At 38.9% G+C, this 24,605-nt stretch overlaps 1 protein-coding gene across 10 annotated transcripts in view; it reads left to right on the top strand.

Annotated features, from left to right (window-relative positions):
• The window catches only part of LOC105714599 (adenylate cyclase type 10-like), a 44,848-nt gene that overhangs the window by 14,771 nt on the left and 5,472 nt on the right, over positions 1–24,605 (top strand). For 8 of the 10 annotated variants that reach the window (XM_012448587.2, XM_012448589.3, XM_012448590.3 and 5 more), the window contains 16 exons: positions 6,789–6,865; positions 6,959–7,148; positions 7,612–7,667; positions 8,394–8,547; positions 8,710–8,899; positions 10,085–10,171; positions 11,384–11,655; positions 12,186–12,319; positions 13,013–13,141; positions 15,392–15,664; positions 16,601–16,936; positions 19,283–19,346; positions 21,114–21,333; positions 21,692–21,817; positions 23,701–23,873; positions 24,330–24,486. In XM_012448587.2, the coding sequence (XP_012304010.2) occupies positions 6,789–6,865; positions 6,959–7,148; positions 7,612–7,667; positions 8,394–8,547; positions 8,710–8,899; positions 10,085–10,171; positions 11,384–11,655; positions 12,186–12,319; positions 13,013–13,141; positions 15,392–15,664; positions 16,601–16,936; positions 19,283–19,346; positions 21,114–21,333; positions 21,692–21,817; positions 23,701–23,873; positions 24,330–24,486 (2,638 nt within the window). The remainder of the gene's footprint in view (positions 1–6,788; positions 6,866–6,958; positions 7,149–7,611; positions 7,668–8,393; positions 8,548–8,709; positions 8,900–10,084; positions 10,172–11,383; positions 11,656–12,185; positions 12,320–13,012; positions 13,142–15,391; positions 15,665–16,600; positions 16,937–19,282; positions 19,347–21,113; positions 21,334–21,691; positions 21,818–23,700; positions 23,874–24,329; positions 24,487–24,605) is intronic. The other 2 variants (XM_012448588.3, XM_064361066.1) reach the window with 2 other exon arrangements.

The raw sequence follows: 24,605 nt of genomic DNA, 5'->3' as shown, positions 1-24,605 counted from the left end.
GTACCAAAACAGAGATATAGACCAATGGAACAGAACAGAGGCATCGGAGGCAACACAACATATCTACAACCACCTGATCTTTGACAAACCTGATAAAAACAAGCAATGGGGAAAGGATTCCCTGTTCAATAAGTGGTGTTGGGAAAACTGGCTAGCCATATGCAGAAAGCAGAAAATGGACCCCTTCCTGACACCTTACACTAAAATTGACTCCAGATGGATTAAAGACTTAAACATAAGACCTAACACCATAAAAACACTAGAAGGAAACCTAGGCAAAACCATTCAGGACATAGGCGTAGGCAAGGACTTCATGACCAAAACACCAAAAGCATTGGCAACAAAAGCCAAAATAGACAAATGGGACCTAATCAAACTCCACAGCTTCTGCACAGCAAAAGAAACAGTCAATAGAGTGAATCGGCAACCAACAGAATGGGAAAAAATTTTTGCAGCCTACCCATCTGACAAAGGGCTGATATCCAGAATTTACAACGAGCTAAAAAAGATTTACAAGAAAAAAACAAACAAGCCCATTCAAAAGTGGGCGAAGGACATGAACAGATACTTTACAAAAGAAGACATACATGAGGCCAACAAGCATATGAAAAAATGCTCATCATCACTGGCCATTAGAGAAATGCAAATCAAAACTACATTGAGATACCATCTCACACCAGTTAGAATGGCAATCATTAAAAAATCTGGAGACAACAGATGCTGGAGAGGATGTGGAGAAATAGGAACACTTTTACACTGTTGGTGGGAGTGTAAATTAGTTCAACCATTGTGGAAAACAGTGTGGCGATTCCTCAAGGACCTAGAAATAGAAATTCCATTTGACCCAGCAATCCCATTACTGGGCATATATCCAAAGGATTATAAATCGTTCTACTATAAGGACACATGCACACGAATGTTCATTGCAGCACAGTTTACAATAGCAAAGACCTGGAACCAACCCAAATGCCCATCGATGATAGACTGGACAGGAAAAATGTGGCACATATACACCATGGAATATTATGCAGCCATTAAAAACGAGGAGTTCGCGTCCTTTGTAGGGACATGGATGAACCTGGAAAACATCATTCTCAGCAAACTGACACAAGAACACAAAATCAAACACCACATGTTCTCACTCATAGGCGGGTGTTGAACAAGGAGAACACATGGACACAGGGAGGGGAGCACTATACATGGGGGTCTGTTGTGGGGGAGTGGGGGGGACAGCGGGGGGGTGGGGAATTGGGGAGGGATAGCATGGGGAGAAATGCCAGATATGGGTGAAGGGGAGGAAGGCAGCAAATCACACTGCCACGTATGCACCTAAGCAACAACCTTGCATGTTTTTCACATGTACCCCAAAACCTAAAATGCAATAAAAAAAAAAAAAAAAAAAAAAAAAAAAAAAAAAAAAAAAAAAAAAAAAAAAGAAATCACTAGATACAGATCTCTGTACTGGATACCCAGGGTAAATAAAGATACATTTCCATTTAGCGGATCAGGAAAAGGGGAGAAACAGAACAAACATACCAAGATTCGAAAACACCGCAAAGGAACAAGCAAATGTTTAAATTAATATAATGCAAATAACATGCCTGTGGAGAGAATGCAGAATAAAGGCTGACTGTCTACAAGAGGGAGTATGAGAGAAGTTGTGGGGAAATTACCTAGATAGAAAGGAACCATAGCTGGTTAGCACTCTCTTTGCTTTCACTCTGGGACTTTCCCAGATCCTATTGCTTTTTCTCGACCTTACACTGAACTGATCTCCCTCTCCACATCCACTCCTCACCCAACCACCTTTCACAAAACCTAACCCAGATGAAGGTATAGAAAAATCTGTTTTCCTACTAGTTGCATTATGATAAAGTTGGTTGGAAGTTTCAAGTGACTTTTTTAAATAGAAAGCTGTGGAGAAAGTGTATACATGAGTGAATTTTAAAAATAGTTGCTTCCAATGTTAACATCGAATCAGATTGATTTGCTTGTTATAACTTATTCAAAATGGATAAAAATTATATCTTACATGTACTTAGTGCTTTAACATTTATAGAATACTTTATTATATGCTACCAGTGTGAAAATTTGTATCCCTCTTTGTTTTTTACTTTTTTTTAGAGACAGGGTCTCGCTTTGTTCCCAGGCTAAAGTTTGGTGGCACAATCACAGCTCACTGCATCCTCAACCTCATCCTTTCAACTAGTTGGGACTACAGGCACACGCCCCACACTGGGCTAATTTTTTTTTATTTTTAGTAGAGACAAGGTCTTGCTATGTTGCCCAGGCTGGTTTCGAACTCCTGAGCTCAAGTGATCATCCCACCTTGGCCTCCCAAAGTGCTGGGCTTATAGGTGTGAGCCATCATGCCTAGCTCCTCTTATACATGAGGAAATTAAGGTCACAGAAGAGAAGTTACTAGCATATAGCAGAGCTGGTAATGAAACACAGATCTCAGTCTTCAAATCCTTTGTTGTTTCATTACTTATCCCCCAGCTGCCTCTTATAAAATGCAAATGCTCCCCCAAAAGAACCAAATATGTTATTAATGTGATATAATTATAGATACACACTTATAGAATGTTAGTACTGGAAAGAAATTTAGAGATTTTTTGATCCAAGCCTTATTTTAGAGATAAGAAAGATGCTACAATTGCTTAATAGATACTCAGACTCTTTGCCCAAGGCAAATACATGTTAACACTTCTTTCAGGTTTGGTGGGATCTGAAGATACTCCTACAAACTACCTTCCAGTCTTATCTCCAGCGTGGATATGTTGGGTGGTATTAGTCAGGGTTCTCTTAAAGGGATAGAACATATATATATATAAAGGGGAGTTTATTAAGTATTAACTTGCACAGTCACAAGGTCCCACAATAGGCTGTCTGCAAGCTGAGGAGCAAGGAGAGCCAGTCCGAGGCCCAAAACTGAAGAATTTGGAGTTTGATGTTTGAGGGAAGGAAATATCCAGCACTAGAGAAAGATGTAGGCTGGAAGGCTAGGCCCTTATCACTCATTTCATGTTTTTCTGCCTGCTTTATTTGCTGGCAGCTGATTAGATTGTGCCCACCAGATTAAGGGTGGATCTGCCTTCCCCAGCCCACTGACTCAAATGTTAATCTCTTTTGGCAACACCCTCACAGACACAGACAGGATTAATACTTTGAATCCTTCAATCCAATCAAGTTGACACTTAAGTATTAGCCATCACATGGGCCATTCCTTCCAGTGCTGGTCTGTTCTGTCCTTGAAGTTTGTATTGACCTGTGGCCTTCAAGAGTCCCAACCTTGGCCCTTACTCTTAAAAGAGTCATTTCTTTGGCCTTTAGAGGCTGTCTTACAATGCCCTTAAGAATGCCTTTTGTCACTTTTAGGCTGTAACTTGGTCATTTCAGTCTTATTTAGTTTAGAATATAATAGATGTTAAGAACTAGATGGGGTATTAGAATTCATCAAATTTGACCACTTTAATTTAAAGAAACTAAGATCCAGAAAGGTTATGCTAGTAAACCAAACAGATGTCAGAGTCTCAAAGCTAGGTTTCAAGATCGGTGATTTTTTCCTTGAAGATAATTGCTAATTCAGTATCTCCCAGAGTGTGTTTAGCAGAATGTTAATCCCGTAATGTACTCACGAAAAAGGAAAAGATTTTCATGGCCAAATATGTTTGGGAAGTGATGCAAATTATATTTCCTTCTTCAAGGTTCAAAATGAACATTAGCACATCAAAGGTTCTGAGTAGTGTTATGGGAAAAAAATGTTATATTTAGTTTTAGTCAGCATTTCCCAAATTTACTTGGTCATCAAACACTCTTCTCCAGAAAGATCTATAAATATCCAGAGGAACTAATGTTCTAAGGAAGATATTTTTGGAAATGCTGACCAGATGCTAAAGCTTCAGAGTTACCTACGTAGCCTCGGTAGCAGATACCGTTGCTCATTTCTCTCTGCATCACATCAGCTCTCACCCAAAACTACTTTCTGTGTCTTCTTTTTCAGAGACACTGTTCACCTTGGGACATCCTCTGAATTCCTCTTTCTAATCTGAGAAATAGCTTCAGCTTTTAGCTCATTTGGAGGAAAGATGATTCCCTGAGTATTTCTTCAGGATATTTTTGAGACGTAGGGAGTGAAGTCTCAGAATATCATCATTATGGTTTTTTAGTACCAGAAATACTTTATATACAATTGCATATATCAAATAAAGAATACATTCTTTATCAGTGCAGAAAGGTCTTAAAGGAAAGAAGGAATATGGATTTCCAGGAAAAACAAGGAGGAATTATAAAGTATAATAGAAAGAAATAAGAAATAACAAGTGAGAAAAGTATTATTTGTTTCATGATTGACTTGTTAATAGCTGAGTTTCTGGTATACATAAATACATTCATTCAACAAGCTTTCCTTGAACACAGTTATGAGCCAGGCACTGTGCTAGGTGCTATGGACATAAAGAGAAATAAGATTTTACCAATTTAGCTAAGTAAACAAGTAACTTTAATACAATGAAATTAAATTTCAGAAATAAAATGCTATAGGAGTTACAACAACATGTTATGGGAAGACATAGTTAATTCTCCCTAGAGGTACCAAAGAAATCTTCATTATAAATATGACTTTTGAGCCAGGTTGAGAAGAAAAGTAGTTTATCAAGTGGAGAAGGTGGGAAGGGGTGTTCAGGCAGAGGAAGCATCATGAAATATTAAAAGATTTTCAGTCTTACTCTTCCTATGACAGCAGAACTGACAGCATGGCATTGTCTTGAGTGTCTCTTTTTTTCCCCCTGGGGTCAGTGAGCTGAGTGAATGAATAGTAAGAGACTTTTTTTTTTTTTGAGACAGAGTCTAACTCTGTCTCCCAGGCTGGCGTGCAGTGGCGCGATCTCAGCTCACTGCAGCCTCTGCCTCCTGCGTTCAAGCAATTCTCCTGCCTCAGAATCTCTCAGCTGGGATTACAGGCATGCACCACCATGCCTGCTAATTTTTATATTTTTAGTAGAGACAGGGTTTCACCATGTTGGCCAGGCTGGACTCGAACTCCTGAGTTCAGGTGATCCGCCCACCTTTGCCTCCCAAAGTGCTGGGATTACAGGCGTGAGCCACAGCGCTCAGCCAAGAGCCCTTAATACTGTCCTTTGAGGAGGGCAAAGAATTTTGATGGCTTAGGAGATAATAGTGTTAACATGATTGCTACTTCTCACATTCTCTCTAAACTACTGAAAATTGTTTATAGATTTAATGTGAGACTATATCTCATTGCATAATCTTTCTCTGCCTACATATCTTGTTACCTTTCACATGAAATCTTCATGTCAGTGAGTAAATTCTACTTATTCTGTTATGTATGAATTGTTCCTTGCCACCTTTGGGCTTTTGCCTCCCCTAGAACAGTATACAACCTCTTTTAAAATAATTCATATGTCTAATACTCTTCCATCCCTAGACAGGTAAGACCACTTCTCCCATTATCTCTCTCAACTCCAAACAACTCTGTTCATGTCTGTGCTCTAGCCGTCTTGAAGTACTTAGTTTTGCATGACCACACCCGACGCCTCAAAGCCTTTGCCTTTTCCCACCAGAGTATCATTGCCCCACTTTTGCAGTTTCTTTGACTTTCAAGGTCTGACCAAATGTCCTCTCCTTTCTGAATACTCTATCTATTCTTCAATGTGAATTAGTACATCATCTGTTCTGTTAATGTGCTCTATCTATCTCTAATATGGAGTATTTGTCTTGCCGATATATAAGTATCTCTTCACCTCCCTCAAACCTACCACCTTCCTCCCTAGACTTAACTTCTCTAGGGCAGGATATTTTAAACATCGAGCCAAGTACTCCATACCATGCATACATCTCAGTGCTTAGTGAATGAAATGAATGTAAGTATGCGTGAATTTTTAAAATATTACTCACTAAAAAAAATTTGTTCCAATCTTAATTTACTTCAGAAACCCTTCCAACTGCAGTCCTGACATTCTGATTATTCCTTAACTATGCATTCTAGCATTATTTGATCCATTAACCCTGTATTGATATCTCTTGATCTACTTTCATTTTGGGGTTTTATTTGAGGCAACATGATATAGTAGAAATAATATTGGTCTAGGAGGCAAGAGGCCTTGGATTCTCATTCTGACTCCACTGTTCACTTTTGCAATATAACTCTGGGAAAGTTAATTAACCCTTTCAATTTTTTTTTCCAATGATATTTAAATATTTGCCTTACCACAGATGTAAAATTTTTAAAAATCTTTTACTGGCCAGATGTGGTGGCTCACACCTATAATCCTAGCACTTTGGGAGGCCAAGACAAGTATATTGCTTGAGCTCAGGAGTTTGAGATGGACACATAGTGAAACCCCATCTCTACCAAAAAATACAAAAATTAGTTGTGTGGTGGTGGTGTGCCTTTAGTCTCAGCTACTTGGGAGGCTGAGGTGGGAGGATCGCTTGAGCCTGGGAAACAGAGGTTGCAGTGAGCTGAGATTGCACCAGTGCACTCCAGCCTGGGTGATAGAGCAAGACCCTGTCTCAAAAAAAAAAAAAGAAAGAAAATCTTTTACTAATAATAACCCCCAACTAAAACTCCTGATTTTTTGTTGTTGTTATCTCCCTAATATTCAGTACTTTGTACCCCTCATGTTATATAGACTGACAGCAACTTCTGGCCTTTTCCATTCTGAACTATAAAACTAGACTTCTGGATCTAGGGAGCAGCAGATCTAGTACCTGACTTGGAGGCTTCCAAGTGTATATTTACCCATTGTTGCTTTTCTGATCCCTAGACTTGTTTCCATCAGTATCACCAATGGACCAGTATTCTGTGGTGTGGTTGGAGCAGTAGCAAGACATGAATATACAGGTAGAATAGGACATTGGACTGCTAGCTTTGTGACTTGAGGGAGGAAAGTAGAAGACATAGTCCAAAAATTCTACAACTGTCTTTCTGACACAGTTATTGGCCCAAAAGTGAGTCTTGCAGCCAGAATGATAACTGCTTATCCAGGTTTGGTGTCCTGTGATGAGGTAACGTATCTAAGATCCATGCTACCTGCTTACAACTTCAAGAAACTCCCAGAGAAAACGATGAAAAACATCTCCAATCCAGGAAACATATATGAATATCTTGGCCACAGAAGATGCATGTGAGTATCATTGTGTGATAGGTTTACTCTCATCTCTTCCAGAACAATAAGTTTTTGATTACATGAAATTGGAAAAAAAGATGCTGCTAGTACTGGTGTGCTAGAATAAGACACACAAAAGGAGGGTGTAGTGTCTGAGAGCTTTAGCTTTTTTATGTTTAGCTCTTAGCTAGTTCTTCAGCAAATGTCCTTCTCTCCAACAGGAAGAGAATAGCAGTAGGTCACTAACCTAGATCTTCTTTGTTCTTTTCTTCTTTGTGTACTTCACTGTTGATTTACTTCTCCGAGCCTGGAACAATCATAATGTTTCCTCTTTACTCCCTCTCCCCCAAATTTTTAGTTTTTAAAAACACTTTTATTCAGAACTCTGTACCGCCTTAATTATCTGAAAGTATTTGCTTATGAAGACAGCTGTTCCTAATCTATTTTTAATAAATACATTTCCCTTTGTTCTCTTTCTCAGAATGTTTGGAAAAAGACATTTGGCAAGAAAGAGAAACAAAAATCACCCTTTGTTAGGTACGTTTTCTTTTGTAACTTAAATCATATTTGTTTCAGCTGTAGATGGCTAAATGTGATTTAAAAAACAAAACAATGCAAGACTAAACGCTTTTAAGTTATATTAAAAAATAGCAACCTTCTTAGTGAAATTTTGAAGAGAACTTTATATTTCTTTTTCATGTCAAATATTCAAATTTCAGGTTAAGTCCTATAACTGCCTGAGAAACACCAACATTTAATAATAATCTTTGTTAAGTCATAGTTCAGCTATTGAGATCAGACCAGCTTATTCTGGATCATCTTTAGAGAAAAATTCCTCATCCTTAAAATAGTGAAAATAGCACTAAGACTGTGATCACCCCCACTATATATTCCCCATCTTTATGTTTATTTTAGTCTATACTTATTAGTCCATTATTTTTACATAGTAGTGACAGATTTTGAAGACTAAATTGATTTTAAGAAAATTTTTACAAAAAACATAAGAGGTACTCGTGTCCACAAGGTGCCTAATTTTTCTGAATGTTACTACATAGGCTCTGGAATAAGCCCTCAAGACTAGCATATATTAGCTCAGAATTGATTTTCTGGAAAGAGATATGAAGCCCCATCAATGAATGAGATTCTTACAACAATTCTGGAGGAAAAAGGCCATTCTGAGAGTTAGCTTTGCAAACTGATTCAAATCAATAGAATATCTATTAAGAAGCACAGGAGTGTTAGGTGCTCCCTGTCTCTCTACAGACCGGGAGAAAGAATTGGAAGCCTTCCAAGTGGCACAGCAAAAGTGTTTGCATCAGAAGAAGGGACAAGCAGTTCTGTATGAAGGTGGAAAAGGCTATGGAAAAAGCCAGCTGTTGGCTGAAATAAACTTCCTGGCCCAGAAGGAAGGGCATAGGTAAAGACTCCTGCTTTCTGACTTAGAGCCTACTTCTCTTGGGGCTTCTTTCCCTTGTTACTGAGACTCTTGTGTCATTAGATTCAACATTCTTGGACTGGTGAAGTGAGTAACCTATGTGTGGTACGTGGGACTCTTGATGACCATAGTAATATTCACCAGGGTGTTGCCATTGATGCTGAAGGAAGCAGATTCCAAGCAGTGCTTCTATGCCATCCAGACCCTCATGGCCATCTTCTTTGAGATTGATACGTGCCCAGCCTATTACCGGCAAGCGTACCTACAAAGACAGCTTCATGGGATAATGGAAGAACAACTTCACTGCCTTTTTAATGACCTCTTATTTGTGAAGGTAATGAAGGCAGTGGCTTTCTGAATTAGATTACTATTATATTTTGTAGATATTCAGATTTAGGATTGTCTTCTAATCTAATAATCTGAGGATATACATATGCATATGTGGTGGGACCAAGATTTGAAATTCCTTCAACACCAAAACTCAGCCTTTCTACTTTTGAGGAGAATGAACTCTGGTATTGAACATGACACTTGCTAGTTGTATGTCCTGGAGCAAATCACTTAGCCTCTCTGAGTCACAGTTTTTTCATCTGTGAAATAACAGTTATAGTACTGTATATGTTTTAATGTGAATTTTAAAGGAGATGATATACAAAGAGATTGCATTGTATATTTTAAAGTGCTAAATACATTTAAGGTGACCATCACCAGTGGCATATCCCCAGGAATTATATCCATGTGTTCTTGAGTTGGTTACAATTTCTTTTATCTTTTAACCGTACCTTCCTGTTCCCTTACTGCAGAATATATCATTTGAAACCAGCATCTGTATCTCAAAAGCCTTCAGAGGTCTAGGGTGTATGGGATATCCAGTAGTAAGCAAACTAAAAATTCACTGGTGCACAATTTGTTTTATTTATCCTCTATCACTTCTAATCTACCTACCCGGCAGAGTATTATGGAATAGAAAATAGAGACACTAAGATCTGTCTAATCCTTCAACATATCCCTCTCTTAAGGTAGGCCTTGCTTGGAACTCTAAACTCTTGCCTACATAGATTAGCAGTCATCTCACTTTGGCTCTCAGGTCCCTCATAGTTCTCATGCCCCAACCTAGCACAGGAAACAATGTTAGGTGATGTCTATTGCATCTTGTTCTGATAAGTCTCATGTACAGATTCATCCTGGTATACTTGGAATAACTAGGGTACTGGAGCTGCCCAAACTGTCATTGCTAAGTTCAACCTGTCATTTACTCCTTAGTCATAACCCTCTAAGGGTTTCTCTAGAGTTTGGTATGGAAAGGAGATAGATACCTGTCTCTAACCCTTCATGAACTTTCTGTCTCACCCTTTGAACTATATATTAATGTTAGATTGGCCCTTGTAACTCTGTGCTCAAGCTTGCAGAAACCCATTCTCAATCCAAATAGAATTCTTTGGTGTTCCCTTTGGAGAACCTGCATGTTTTTATTAGGTTTTCATTTTAAATGCTAACATGTAATAATTTTCCTGGTCAGTTTCCTTTGTCCTTCAAAGTTTCACACATGGATGATGTGGCCAGACAAAAGAAGGTTAAAGCGTGTTTTATTAAAGTACTTCAGGAGGTGGGTACTTTCACTACATATCATTAACTGTTAATATGTGGAGATTGTTTATGTTTATTTTAATCTGTCCACATCACACTTTGATTCAGGCATTTCTTGGCCTGCCTGTCTGTTGATATCTTCATTGTTATTTATCTACTTTTAAGCTTGGATTTATCCTGTAACACAGCATGGCATACAAGAAAAGATCTTTTCTCTTTTCAGATCCTGTTTCTAAATAAAATTTTAGTAGTTTAATTTAAAATAGTAGTTTCTAAATGCAGTTGTATAGCTATTTTACCTACAATTCATTAAAAATGCAGATACTCAGGTTCTACCCTAGGATTATGGAATCAAAAATCTATGAGCAGAAACTGATGTAACCATTCTGGAAAGCAATCTAAAAGTAGTCAAATTTTAATAACATGTATCTCTAGACCCAGCAATTCAAGTCCTGGATATATATCCCAACAAGTACATTTTTAACAGTGTTTGTGGAGGCCAGGGAGGTATCGGCATGAATGCATGCATGAATATGATGGAAAAAAATGCAGAATTTAGAAATAGGGGAATATATGAAAACATAGCCTTATGAAATGATCTTAAAAACAGTTCTGGTTAGAAAGAGAGAAATAATGGGATCTGAAATACAGTTGCAGTTACTTAAAAACAATGTACTTGACAAAACCACAATGCACATTTTGTAAGAACACCACAGAAACAACTATGTGATAAACACATTAGAATGGTCATTTGAGGCAGTGGCTTTTTTAAGTCTGTTTGAGTGGGGCCTGGTAATTGGGAGTGTAAATAGGTTTTTTAAAGTCTGTTTGAGTGTGGCTTGGTAATTGGTAGTGCTGCCAAATACTCCCAGGTGATTCTGATGCATAGCCTGGTTTGGAAATTGCTGTTTTAAGGTATTATGAGTTCCCACACAAGATGAAGCTTTTGCCAAAATGAAATATTTGAGAGCTTCAGGTTTGATTTGGAGAACATTTTGATGCTTATTTCATGTTTCAGTTAGAGTATTTTCTTGTCTACAGAAACCCAGTACGTCAATTTTGTATTTATAAAGTAAAATATTACCTGGACTTAGTACATATTGCTCTGAAAACTCTAGCCTGTGTTAACATTTTATTTAAATTATTGATGGGAAATTCATGGTAGATTTGAAAACCACATGACTTTATTTCTTATCAGAGGTCATTATTGTTTCTTTGCTGTTCTTTCCAGGCAGTGAGGGAAACACCACTGATTTTCCTCATTGATGAGGCCCAGTATATGGATGCAGCTTCCTGGGAATTTTTGAAAACAGTGCTCTCCAGTATGCCCATCATCATGGTGATGACGTTGACCCCTGTCTTCACCCTGTGTGGCTGGGCCCAGCATTTCCTGCAGAGCCCTCAGGCTATCCTTATGCCTATTTCGAAATTGGCAACAACCTCGCTGCTGAGAATGGCATGTTGGGAACTAGGGGTGGTGAGCATCCCCCAAGAGCTGCAGATGTGAGTGGCTAGGACTAGCTGAGCACTTCATTAAGGGAAGAGCCAGTGCCATAGTGTAAGTGAGAAGGCACAGGTCTTACTGGAATTGGGGGAGAGAATGGTATTAGTAACCATGATGAGGCCCTGAGACTAGATTTAAGTGAAACAGTCTTCTTTCAATCAAGTAAGGGGCTGCCTCCCTGGGCTCTCTACCTAGGTTTTCACAAGACAATTAGGACTTGGGTGGCTTGCTTCATGTGTCAGTTATATGTGATCAGGCCACTTTCTGCCAGACCCTTTAGCAAGGGGATGTTTGTTTCTTTCTACATCAATAAAAGCAAAATAGTTGAGAAAGAAAAGTTATTGCCAAGATGCATTTCAAAGCCAATCAGAAATTACTTTTTTACATTTCTGTGCCTCTGCCCCCCTCTGTTAGTGTTTATCATGAAGAGCTGACTTTAACAAAAGAAGATTCCTCAGTATGAAGTACTGTTATGCTTGGCTCCCCTAAAGTGGTCATCTGTAATGTGAAATCCCTTACCTCCCTGCAGCTACCTTCACAGGTGCGTTGGAAACCCCCTTTATTGTGAGGTCCTATGCCAAGACCTTCTCTGTAAGGACATACTGCTCTTTCATGTCCTACAAAAGGAGGAAGAGGAAAACAGCAAGTGGGAAAATCTCTCAGGTAAGCTTAGTTTCCCAGAGTTCTACCCTGGTCCAGCTGCTGAAGTTCATTCTCCAACATGACATCACTTGGCCTTTACAAGGTACATACTTTTTCTTTGCTAACATTATAGGCTATCCTTATAGGATAGGCTATCCTTACCAGATAAGTACACAATGCAAATATTATACAACTAGGGTGAAAACACTTAAGACTTGCCTCAGATAACTTAATCCAGTCAATCTACAATAGTTCCTTTTATAAGCAGCCCAGGAGGTGAGGCTAGGAAATTAGGATTTATAAACATGAAAGTCCAGAATAATGAATTGTCCACTATTGATGAGAAGAATGAGTTGAGGATTTGGATGGGGGGGTGGAAGAAGGGATGAGAGTAGGAGGGGAATAAAGGGTAGAAGTATGTATAAAAGCAGAAAGGCATCCCAGAGCTGTGATGTAATAGAAGCAAAAGCTGTTATAAGGTGAACAGGAATAGTGATTAGTTGTAAGATACCAAATGGTACAGGGAATGTTGTTAGTTTATAAGAGAAAATTAGAGAACAAGTAGACAGGTGGGGTAAAACACTTTAAACCGCAGTACATTCCAGTCATCTTCATCCTTTAGGTTTTTTTTTTAAATTATTATATTTTTGCACCTTTAAAACTATAGTCACTGAGAATGGTGCTCTCCTCAGTCATAGCCTTCTTTCTTTATAGCCATTGCCATGAAATCCACAATGTATAGTATTTCTCCTGCCAACTCTGAAGAAGGTCAGGAACTTTATGTCTGTACAGTCAAGGATGATATGAACTTGGATACAGTGCTTCTCCCACCCTTTTTGAAAGGTAAGTCCCTTGAAGACCTCAAGTGAACCAATTACAGATATCATTGCAATTTGTAATTTGGTGGGTGTAATTTTGTGGGTGGTTGAGTATAGGTCTCTCATTATCATTCTGGCTTCATTTCTTCTGAAAAAGAAATCTACCTTCTAGAAATAAGTTCTGGCATTGTCTGAAGAGCTCTTTGAAGACTTGTAATGCTACTTGAGTAAGGTTTTACTTAAGTGAGCTCATTGTTCTCTTTGGGACTGACTGATGACCTGGAAAAGTTTTCCAATTATTTAATAAAAAATAGGTCCTGAGTTTCCCTTTGTGCATATTCTTTTTCCAGAGTAGACAGTAAGCAAAGGAGATAATGTTACTGAGATTTAAGAAAATCCATGGTGTTAGTGAAGATACAATGTTATGCACATAGCAAGAGTTTAATAAAAAAAAGAGTGCAAAGTAGAATGACTGATGCCATAAAGAATAAAGAAGCTATCAGAATCGGGTAGGCACAGTTGGGGAGGGGATGTTCTTCTTAGAAATGAATTGTTTCTTATTTTAATATTTTATTCAAGTGTCTGGTGGGCAAGGTGCTAATACTTGAGGAATATTGTGATGAACAAGCATACCTTCAAGTATAGTATGGTCTTGTTGAGAAAATAAGACAAAACACACATGAAACAGCAGTACAGGACACCATGGTAGTTAAGGGCCAGGGCTCTAGAGTCAGAAAACCCGGGGCACCATGGGCTCCTGCACTTACTGGCTATGGAACTTTGAATAAGTTAGTCAACTTCTCACTCATCAGTCAAATGAAGATAATAATAGTTCCTACCTCATGGGGCTAGTTGAGGATTAAATGAAATAAATTATGACACATAATAAATATTCCATGACTGTTAGCTATTACATTATAAGCTCTTTACTCTGGAGGTTTTAGGTTCAACAGAGACAGTTTACAATGATACAACTATGATAGACCATACTTGGCAGTGGCTTTCCTTACTTAGAAGGAAATACAGCATGCTAACAGGACAGCAGCATGTACTTTTCTTCAGTGAAAGTTTTCACAGCAGTTTACATAGCATTCCAGGGGCTAATCTCTGGAGCCTCAAGTAATAGCTCAGCTATGGTGAATGAAACCATGACTCATGGGTGCTTAGAGGACCAACTAAAGGCTTTATCTCTTATAATGGTCCAAACAGGCATCACTTTCAGGCTCTGCAAGGGGCATGGCCTATTACAAGAATTACTATACCCAAGGAAACCCAAATCTGTGGCTTACCACAAGTTAATTCAGTTTTCCCAGTCCAAATTCAGTTTCCCAATTAGAGGTTATTCTTAGCATAAGCAATGTTACCTGGTAAGACAGCTGATATTCTAAGTATTCCTAGGAAACAGCTAGAAAATTAACCCAAGATAAACATTTTCAGGTAAGGAAAAAGGGCTTGTTAATTCACAAACTAAAATGAATAGCTCAAAAACCCTTGGTCAAGATAAAAGGCCAAAGCTATATTGTGAAAGCCCATATATAAGTTGTAAAAGTGCTTAAGAAGGGGACTAGCATGATTATATTTGTACCTTAGATATATAATTCTGCTACCAGTTGATATAATATTGGAATAAGAATGGGAAGAAATTAGAGATGTACAAAACAGGGTATTATAATGATCCAGATGAAAAAGAGTATTTGTACTAACATTGTTTAGGAGAAAACATACTCAAAAGAAAGATGATGAGTGAGTAACCATTAGGTTGTGACAGAAAGGAAAAAAGTTAGAATTATTTGAAGGTTTGGGGCTTGGTGAATACTAATTTAATACTAATATTTATGTTACAATGTAGAGAGATATATTGAATGGCTTGAAGTTAAGATCTTTACAGTTATCAGAGATCTGAGACAGGAAGTGTGACCTACATGCTAAGTTGAAAATAAGAAGAAAAGGGTCTGGATACTAATAGGTCAAGCAAATGGGAAGCATTACTATAGCTGAGTGATGATTTTTAGGTCTACTGAAAAAAGCTTTTGGTGACCATGGGAGAACAGCTTCAGTAGTGTAGTAATAACCTGTCTGTCGTTGGTAGAGCAATAAATGGAAAATGCAGACATAGCTATAAGGCTCTTGCAAGAAGTTTGACTAAGTGGAGAAGGGCAGACTGAGGTGGGGGCAGTAGAGAGGGGTAGGTGAAAAGCATATATTTTTTTAAAAGGTACAGATTTTCAACATGATATATTTTGTTCATTGCTGATTGACTGATTGATTTTGGCAGAAATAGCAGTAAGCCAACTCGATCAACTGAGCCCAGAGGAACAGTTGCTGGTCAAATGTGCTGCAATCATTGGTCACTCCTTCCATATAGATCTGTTGCAGCACCTCCTGCCTGGCTGGGATAAAAATAAGCTACTTCAGGTGTTGAGAGCTCTTGTGGATATACATGTGCTCTGCTGGTCTGAGAAGAGCCAAGAGCCTCCTAATGAGTCCATATTAGTGCCTTCCTCTGTCAACATCACTGATCAAACCAAAGAGAAGAAGACAAAGTTAGGTAAGGAAGGGCTGTTCCCTTTTTCTCAGATCTGAACGAAGAGTCCCTGTGGGGGTATCTGTGTTCAGAAAGACCATCAATATCGTATATCAAGGGGTTCTCTCATTTGTTTGTTTAAAGATGGTGTTTTGTTATGTTGCCCAGGTTATAATTCTTGGGCTCAACAGGTGCATACTATCACACCCAGTTTGAGGGCTTCTCTCTCAAAGCCTATGACTAAGAAACAAAAAGAAAATTATCATTTAAACCATGAAGGAGACATGGATATAGTGAAAAATATATATGCTGTATTTTTCAGACTTGTCTTCATTTCAGAAATTCTAGCTTCTTGTTAACCCAGGTATTAGTATTTTGTTTTGATTTTTGGTTCAGAAAATACTGACATATTCTTTTATTGGCTTCTAAGTGCAAAGAATGAGATAAAAGGATAAACCATCCCCAATTTCAGAAACTCACAAGGAAGACAAACATATGTGGTATTGAAACAGACATGAACAAAGCAAGATATAAATAGCTTACAATCTTGAATTTTCCACCTGAAAGAATAAAATTGTAGCATGGACTACCTGAAGCACATATAATTTTCCTTTGACTTTGAAATATGTTTGGACCCTGTATTTGAACAGAGCATTCCCTATGATTTAACATTTATAATAATTTGAAGTAAAATCTCAATTTAAGAGAAACTATTATGAAATCAGTGGTATATTTTTGTACCATTGATCATTTCTTCTCTGTTCTACTTTATACCAGATATGGTCAATATCAATCTCAGAATAATGCAAAAATTTTTATACAAAGGAGGCAGTAATATCATCCTAAATTTACGAATAGAATTTTTTTCTACCCTAGCAGCCATGTGCTTGGGAGTTTGCCATACTGAAGCTCAAAAAGTTTATAAGGGAAAAATCTCACTTAGATTTTCCTAAATTTCAGATGGTGGTTCAGCCTCTCTTCTCACACTACAAGAAGAATTATCCCTACCTCAAACTGAGGTGTTGGAATTTGGAGTGCCTCTACTACGGGAAGCTGCTTGGGAGCTCTGGCCCAAGGAACAACAGATAGCTCTGCACCTTGAATGTGCCTGCTTTCTCCAAGACTTGGCCTGCCGCTGTGGGAGCTGCCATGGAGGAGACTTTGTCCCTTTTCATCGTTTTGCAGTTTGTTCTACTAAGAGTTCCAAGGGAACCTCTCGATTCTGTACTTACAGAGATACTGGCTCAGTGCTAACACAAGTGATCACAGACAAATTGCAACTGCCTTCTCCCCAAGGTAAACCCAGGAGGCAGAAAGAGGATATATTGGTATTCATGTATGTGGAGTTCTTCATCAAAAAGTTGAAATCAGATTAAGGGAGAAAAGTAGATAGAAAGAACCACTTATTTATTCCTGAAGTACTAGAGATTAAAAAAAATGTAATCTCAGAATTAAAAGCAGCATTAGAAATCATATTTGTTTTGATTGGCAATCTTGGGCAAGTTACTTAACCTCAATCAATCGGGGACAGTAATAATATCAACTTCATGGGCCAAGTGTGGTGGCTCATGCCTGTAATCCCAGCATTTTGAGAGGCTGAGGCGAGTGGATCGCTTGAGGTCAGGAGTTCAAGAGCAGCCTAGCCAACATGGTGAAACCCCATCTCTACTAAAAATATAAAATAGCCCAGTGTGCTTGTGTGCACCTGTAGTCCCTCAGGAGACTGAGGCACGATATTCACTTGAACCTGGGAGATGGAGGTTGCAGTGAGCCGAGATTGCACCACTGCACTCCAGCCTGGGCGACAGAGTGAGACTCTGTCTCAAAAAAAATTAATTAATTAATTAATAATAACAATACCAATTTTACTGGGTCATTGTGGGGATTAAATTAGTTAAAATATGTAGTATGCTCTGAACAGTGCTAGACATATGGTGAGTGCTCAATACACTTTAGCTATCGTTTTATTACTATTATTTTACAGCTCAGTACACATGTATTGAATCCTTGTGTGTATCAGATTCTACATGAAGGAATATGATGTGAATAAGCCTTGGTCTTTGCACTCCTGAAGCTGTCTGTTTGGGGATTACTACAGACAGACAGATAGAGAATTCTAGTATGGCATGGTAAAAGCAATGAAAATGAGAAGGGGCCATTAACTCAGCCAGGGAAATATGTCAGTGAAGACTCTCCTTTGAAGTAGATCATGTCAGAATTGTGTCTTGAGGGATAAGGAGGAGTTAGCTACCTGAAGAAGGTTTTAATAGTGAATAGATGTTCACCATAGCCTGATAAACTGTATCCCAGATGAGTTCATTCATCTTTGTTTTTTCGGTCAGCTTACCTTACAGAACAACTCATTGCCTCTAGCTGTCAGAAAGTTTCTTCTTTCATATGCATGTAAGCTGCCTCCTTGCAGCTTCACCCATGTTTCATAGTTATACCCTCTTCCATACTTGACAATAGCTATCAAGACCCAACCAGATCCTCTCCCTACTTTGATAAAAGAAGAGTTGGTTCGATACTGGGGGTGGGGTGATGGTATGTGGAAAATGATAGATAGTTGCTGGCAAAGGGCTAAAATGAGGGATTTGGTGTATGATCCTAATTCCTCTTCTAGCTATAACATCACAACTATGAAGGTAGACCAATAACTTGGAGCAATTAGTCATTGGTTGATTAGCTGTATGGGCTTTTGCACCTTTTGTGCTTTCCAAAGTCTAGTATTGTGAAGAAATTTTGCTATTGTTCATATTTCCTGTGTGACTTTTTGTTTTTGAGAGGTCAGTTTTTTTGCTTTGAATCAGACAGCCTGGTCCATGTATAGGAAAAAGGCTCAAGACCTTCCCAGCCCAGCAGAACCCTGAGGAGGCTTCCCAGGCCATTACAGACCAGGCACTATCTGACTCCAGAGGGTACTATTACAGAAGCTATGATACGATGGTGCCTCTTGGAGTTGTGTATTGCAGTAGGGCTGCCAGTATCCTCTGATATCTTAGCTGTGACTTAACATCATTATCATCAGAAAGCCAGTCCTTTTACTTAACCCAAATCCTCTCTAGAACAGTTCTCTTAGACTCCTTATCAATCCCACTATCCATGCTGTTAGTTCCAATGGGTAACATCTCAACATCATTTCTAATAGTTGCTGTTGTGATCTATTAGAAGGCAGCCTCAGAAGAAGAGTCAAATCTGTAGGATAAAAAGGTTATTTAAAGGCCTGCTAGGTAAAGCTGGAAAGCTCTCTTGGTCACTGACTAGGGAAGTGTGGTATCTTGTACTATCACAATTTTCTTCACTTGGTTTTAGCCTATACAGTTCATTTTGATCTGGTCATGAACCTGATCCATACATATTCAGGGATTTCCACTATTAGAAATAGCCAGCAAACCAGGATGGACACATTCTTTATTTTTCCTTCATTTTGAAAACACTGAGTGCGTCTTTCAAAAACAGAACTCGTTTGAAGGTTTGGGAATGAAGAGAGTTACTATTTGAATCACAAGCAGTTGTGAAGGAATTTACAAAGTACCATCTTAATTTTGTGTTGTAAACTGCAGAGGAAAGGTAGTCAGGAATTTAAAATGTCCTCAGTTCATCCAAACATGGAGAATTAATCATATATTTTTCTCTCTACAGATAGTTTTCAGTTCCAGATGAAACCATCCAGAACTCAGGAAGCCTTCTCAAGTGAATGCTGCAGGTAGACAGAGATGCTGAGGGTGAACATGGAGGGGCCAAAAGTGACAGAAAGATGACCATTAAACTGAGCCATTTATGTCAGTTGCAGATGGGCTGTGGTGACTCTTGTACTCAGCCCAGTATTCAGGTTAACAGAGAAGATTTGGAAAGGCAATTTTTTTATTCTTTATAGGAAAATTATTTCCTAATAGTTGAGAAAAACTTTCTTTAATACCTTTTTGTTTGTTTGTTTTGAGATGGAGTCTTGCTCTGTTGCCCAGGCTAGAGTGCAGTGGCATGATCTCAGCTCACTGCAACCTCCACCTCCTGGGTTCAAGCAATTCTCTTGCCTCAGCCTCCCAAGTAGCTGGAATTACAGGCAAATGCCACCACGCCTGGCTAATTTTTGTATTTTTAGTAGAGACATGGTTTCACCATGTTGGCCAGGCTGATCTCGAACTCCTGACCTCAAGTGATCCACCCACCTTGGCCTCCCAAAGTGCTGGGATTACAGGCATGAGCCACCGTACCCAGCCTTTTAATAGCTTTTAAGTGCATTTTATAAGTAGCATATTTTTTTCCAGCTAGAAATTTGTCTTCTCAATTCCTTTTACCCCAGAGGATAGTAAAATGAATATACATTTCCTAACCATGTACCTCCTGGGTCTCTGATGTTTGTCAGCGTTCAATGTTCCTACCTGGAGTTCAGCAGCCACTCTACATACAGTTTTTCATCCCACTTATCTAACGTGATTTCTTACTATTTTCTTTTTTTTTTTTTTTGAGACGGAGTTTCGCTCGTTACCCAGGCTGGAGTGCAATGGCGTGATCTCGGCTCACCGCAACCTCCGCCTCCTGGGTTCAGGCAATTCTCCTGCCTTAGCTTCCTGAGTAGCTGGGATTACAGGCACGTGCCACCATGCCCAGCTAATTTTTTGTATTAGTAGAGACGGGGTTTCACCGTGTTGACCAGGATGGTCTCGATCTCTTGACCTCGTGATCCACCCGCCTCGGCCTCCCAAAGTGCTGGGATTACAGGCTTGAGCCACCGCGCCCGGCCTATTTCTTACTATTTTCAAACAAAAATCCATTCTACATGAACTACCCCCACACTAACCTGTATGTCTTTGTTCACACAATTCTCCCTTGTTAAATGCTGAGTGACCTCCACATCTCTCCACCTATCAGTGTGTTCACCATCCTTCAAGGCCCTCCTCAGTCTCCACTTTGTTTAGATTATTATAGCTCAGAGAGGTCTGACTTTTGAGCTCAGCATGCCTGTGAAAAGTGCACTAGATTAGTAGTCAGAGAGTTAAGCTCTAGTTTTGGTTCTACTTCTCAGTAGCTATGAAGCCATATGTAATCTCTTGGAGTCTCAGTGACCTAAAGGAGATAATTCTTGCCTGCCTGAGTGACAGGGTTGTTGTAGGATAAAATGTGGTATTAGAAAATTCAAATATGCTAACAGAAAAAAATGTATCATTATTTATTGCCTTGTATCATTTTTTATGTTTAATTTAACATTTAGATTATTTAACTATTCAAGTGTGGTATTTCCCCATTTAGATTGAGGTATTTAGATTGGCTTTCAGCTTTTAAAAATTCCTAATAGACCTTTGCAGTTATAGCTCTGGTTCCTGACTTTTAAATTTTTATGGAGTAATGGAGAAGGATAGACAAAAAATTAATGAATGATACCAGAAAGCTTCCTGGAAAAAGTGACTTTTGAGACCTAGTAATGCCTGAATAAAGGTTGCCACTCTCCGTTATTCATTTTCTTTCCACAAAGAACAGAGCAAGAGTTCCTAGATCAAGTGAAGAGGAAGCTGGCTCAGACCAGCCCTGAGACAGACCTGTTGACCACAAAGCCTTGTCACTGTAAGGATATCCTGGAGTTAGTGCTCTCACCCCTCACCCAGCATTGCTTGGTCATTGGAGAAACCTCCTGTGCATTTTATTACCTGCTAGAGGCTGCGGCTGCCTCCTTGGACCTGTCAGATAGTTACATGGTGAGCAGGTTCTGCAATCCACCCTTCAGCTGAGCCTTTTACTGAGAATTTGATTGAGATTTCTTAACATCATAACCATGAGTGAAAAGTGGAAGAAAGTAGGAGAGGGAGAAGAGCTAGAAAGAAGGCAGGAAAAAAATGAAGTGGGAATGTGGTAGCAGAATAGCACCAACCCATGTCAGCACTGCCCCCGACTCTTGCACAAGCAGTCCAGCTCCTGTTTCTAGCTTGAAATCCAAATTGTATTCAAATTCTGATCTTGACTCTCATCATAACCTTACTCCTGCCTTTGCCCTAATCTCACCCCAGCATCATCCTAATCCTAATCCAGTTTTTTTATCCCTTGCCCTGTTTGGAGGCCTTCTTTTATTTGAGGAAGGCAAGCAGTCTTCTGGGCCAACCCTCAGCATTTTCATTTTTGAAAAAACACAAGGTGAAGATCTGTCAGTTTGAGGAGGCCACTTTCTGCTGTCTTCTGTCAGAGGTGAGGGCAGAGGGTGACCTTGAAGTGCTGGCTGTTTCTCCTTGAGGGTTACTCTATTATTTCTTTTAAAATCGTTTTGTTGTTCTTTATGTACGATTGTAAATGTGATAATGTGATAAAAGGTTATATGCGTTTAAAACATTTATACACATTCTCAGCAAACTAATACAAGAACGGAAAACCAAACACCACATGTTCTCACTCATAAGTGGGAGTTGAACAATGAGAACACATGGTCACAGGGAGGGGTACATCACACACTGGAACCTGTTGGGGGCTGGGGGGTGAGGGGAGGGATAGCATTAGGAGAAATACCTAATGTAGATGACGGGTTGATGAGTATAGCAAACCATCATGGCATGTGTATACCTACATAACAAACCTGTACATTTTGCACATGTACCCCAGAACTAAAAGTATAATAAAGAGAATAATAAATAAAATATGGAAATATATAATAGGTAGAAAGTGAAAGAGCTCCCACTAATCCTACTCCCTGCACCATAATTAATAATAATTGTATGCATGTTCCACCAACTGTACACACACAGCCATATCATTATTGTTTTCCATAGGATCATAGTCCACATTTTCTTGTTCTTGCAGCTTGCTTTTATTCTTAACAGTTCAGATTGAACATGTTTACATATTGGTGTGCATACTGATCCACCAAATAGTTACAACTACCAAGTACTCCATTGGCTAGATCATAACTTAGCTACTCCCTTCTTAGATGCATTTCGGTTATCTCTAATTTGGATATTATTATTAACATTACTATAGTGACTATTCTTCTTAAATATCTCTTTCTCCCCTTGTGAGAGTGTTTTCTGTAAGAGAAATTTTCAAAGGTGGAAATATTAAGGCACAATTTTAAAATTAATAAATATATCACCAAATTGCCAACCAAAAATGTTATATCAACTCAAGTTTTTCCCATTTCTTCATATCCTTACTAACATCAGATACTATCGGTCTTTTCTAACCTTGCTAATTCCTAGACAAAGTTACATTGTTTTAATGTTTCTCTTAATTAAAGATACATCATTCTTCTATGTTTATTGGTCATTTGTATTTCTTTGTGACTTATCCATTTATGTTCATTGAAGTAGATATAAGCTAATTTTCTCATTGGAGCATATGTAAACTAATTTTAATGTAAACCTTAAGATAATTTGGTTAGGAGAGTAAACTTAATGTACATAATGTCTTGAAAGACAAAGGAAATAGAGTTGTCACATTGTTGAATTATTTATGCTTCAACCAAGAGGTCTTCAGAGCAAAGTTAAATAATTATTCTTTCCCTTTATAAGAGAAAGTTATTGTACAGTCCTCCCAAGATTGTTCTAGAATCACATAGACTTTATCACTTTCTTGAGGGATTCAGCCTTAGAATGTGAAGATACTGGATAACTTCAAGGTAGTTCCCCAGCTCCCATTCCACATCTACTATGGTTCAACCTGTTTAGGAAGGAGAGAGAAAGGATTTGGTGATATTATAGATGCTTTCTATGCCATGTGAGAGCATCTGGGTCTCCACTCAAATGATGATCCCATCTCAGTCTAGCAGCATCATATTTTAAATCACAGCCTTCCTCTACTGCCCACTGACAAATGTGTGGGAGATGAGAAAGGAGGATGCTTTTGCCATAATCCTATTTTCTCAACCCTTTACTTGCTTTTGGCTATACTGATGCTTGTTAGTGTGACTGCTAACCGGGCTGTGCTCTAGCTCAGCACACTCTAGCACCTCAGAGCATAGCCTGGTTGGTAGTCACACTAACAAGAACCTCAATTACCGCAATTACACATCTCAAAAGAGCCAGTGTGTTATATCCGAAACATTATATTTACATTACTTCTTCTTGTTTTCCCATCTCCAGGTCTGTTTCAACATGGGACACATTACTTTAGCCAAAAAATTGGCTAGGAAAGCCCTTCGACTGCTGAAAAGGAATTTCCCTTGGACCTGGTTTGGTGTCCTTTTCCAGACATTCCTGGAAAAGTTTTGGCATTCCTGTTCCCCAAGCCAACCTCCAAATAATCCTAGTGAGAAGTGAGAAGCCTCCCTAAAACTGTAGTTAACTAGCCTGGGCTTTGCCTTTTTTACCTAAAACTACTCTTTTACAATCAAGTAATCTTCAAGCATCTAACAGGCAAGCAGATAAAAAGACATATAACAGTCAGCATACATATATATATACATGTAATAGATAAGTGTATAACATACAGTTCTCACTCTTCCATCTTACTCCCTCAGCCAATTTTGTGTAGCAAATAGGGATTCAAAGAAAGAATCTTTTTTTGAAACCTCTCTCTCAACTTTTCTTAATCAAGAGGGACGAATTAAAATGGCATATGAGGTTAAGAGTAGTGGGATCTGAGAACTCTTTCCGCATTTGGACATCTGTAGATGGCCCCATGATAAGTATACTTGGAGCTCTTGTGGGGAGGGAAGGTTGGGCATTAGTAAAGAATAAGGGTGTGCTAACCACCCTGTGCCTCAAAACAGTAAGAAGAAGTTGGCAGTCCTGCAGCAGCGGGTGCATTGCCTCTCCCTACTCTGGCAGCTCTATAACCTGGAGGCCACAGCCAGTAGCTGCAGGTTTGCTTGCCTCGCTGCTCTGATGCAGAAACATTCAGCTGAGGAGCTTGCAAATGAAGCCCAGGTAAGATAGTCCTTGCGTTACCTTTGGACCTCACTTAGAAACCTCAAGTGCTGTGGAGAATGATCCTGCCAAGTTCCTGATTTTAGCATGGTTCCCCAATAACCCAGACTTAACTGGAC

This window comes from Aotus nancymaae, unplaced genomic scaffold (assembly GCF_030222135.1).
Source record: "Aotus nancymaae isolate 86718 unplaced genomic scaffold, 86718_ANA_hifiasm-v0.15.2.pri h1tg000040l, whole genome shotgun sequence".
Taxonomy (NCBI): domain Eukaryota; kingdom Metazoa; phylum Chordata; class Mammalia; order Primates; family Aotidae; genus Aotus; species Aotus nancymaae.
This window is presented reverse-complemented; position numbering and strand designations above follow the sequence as displayed.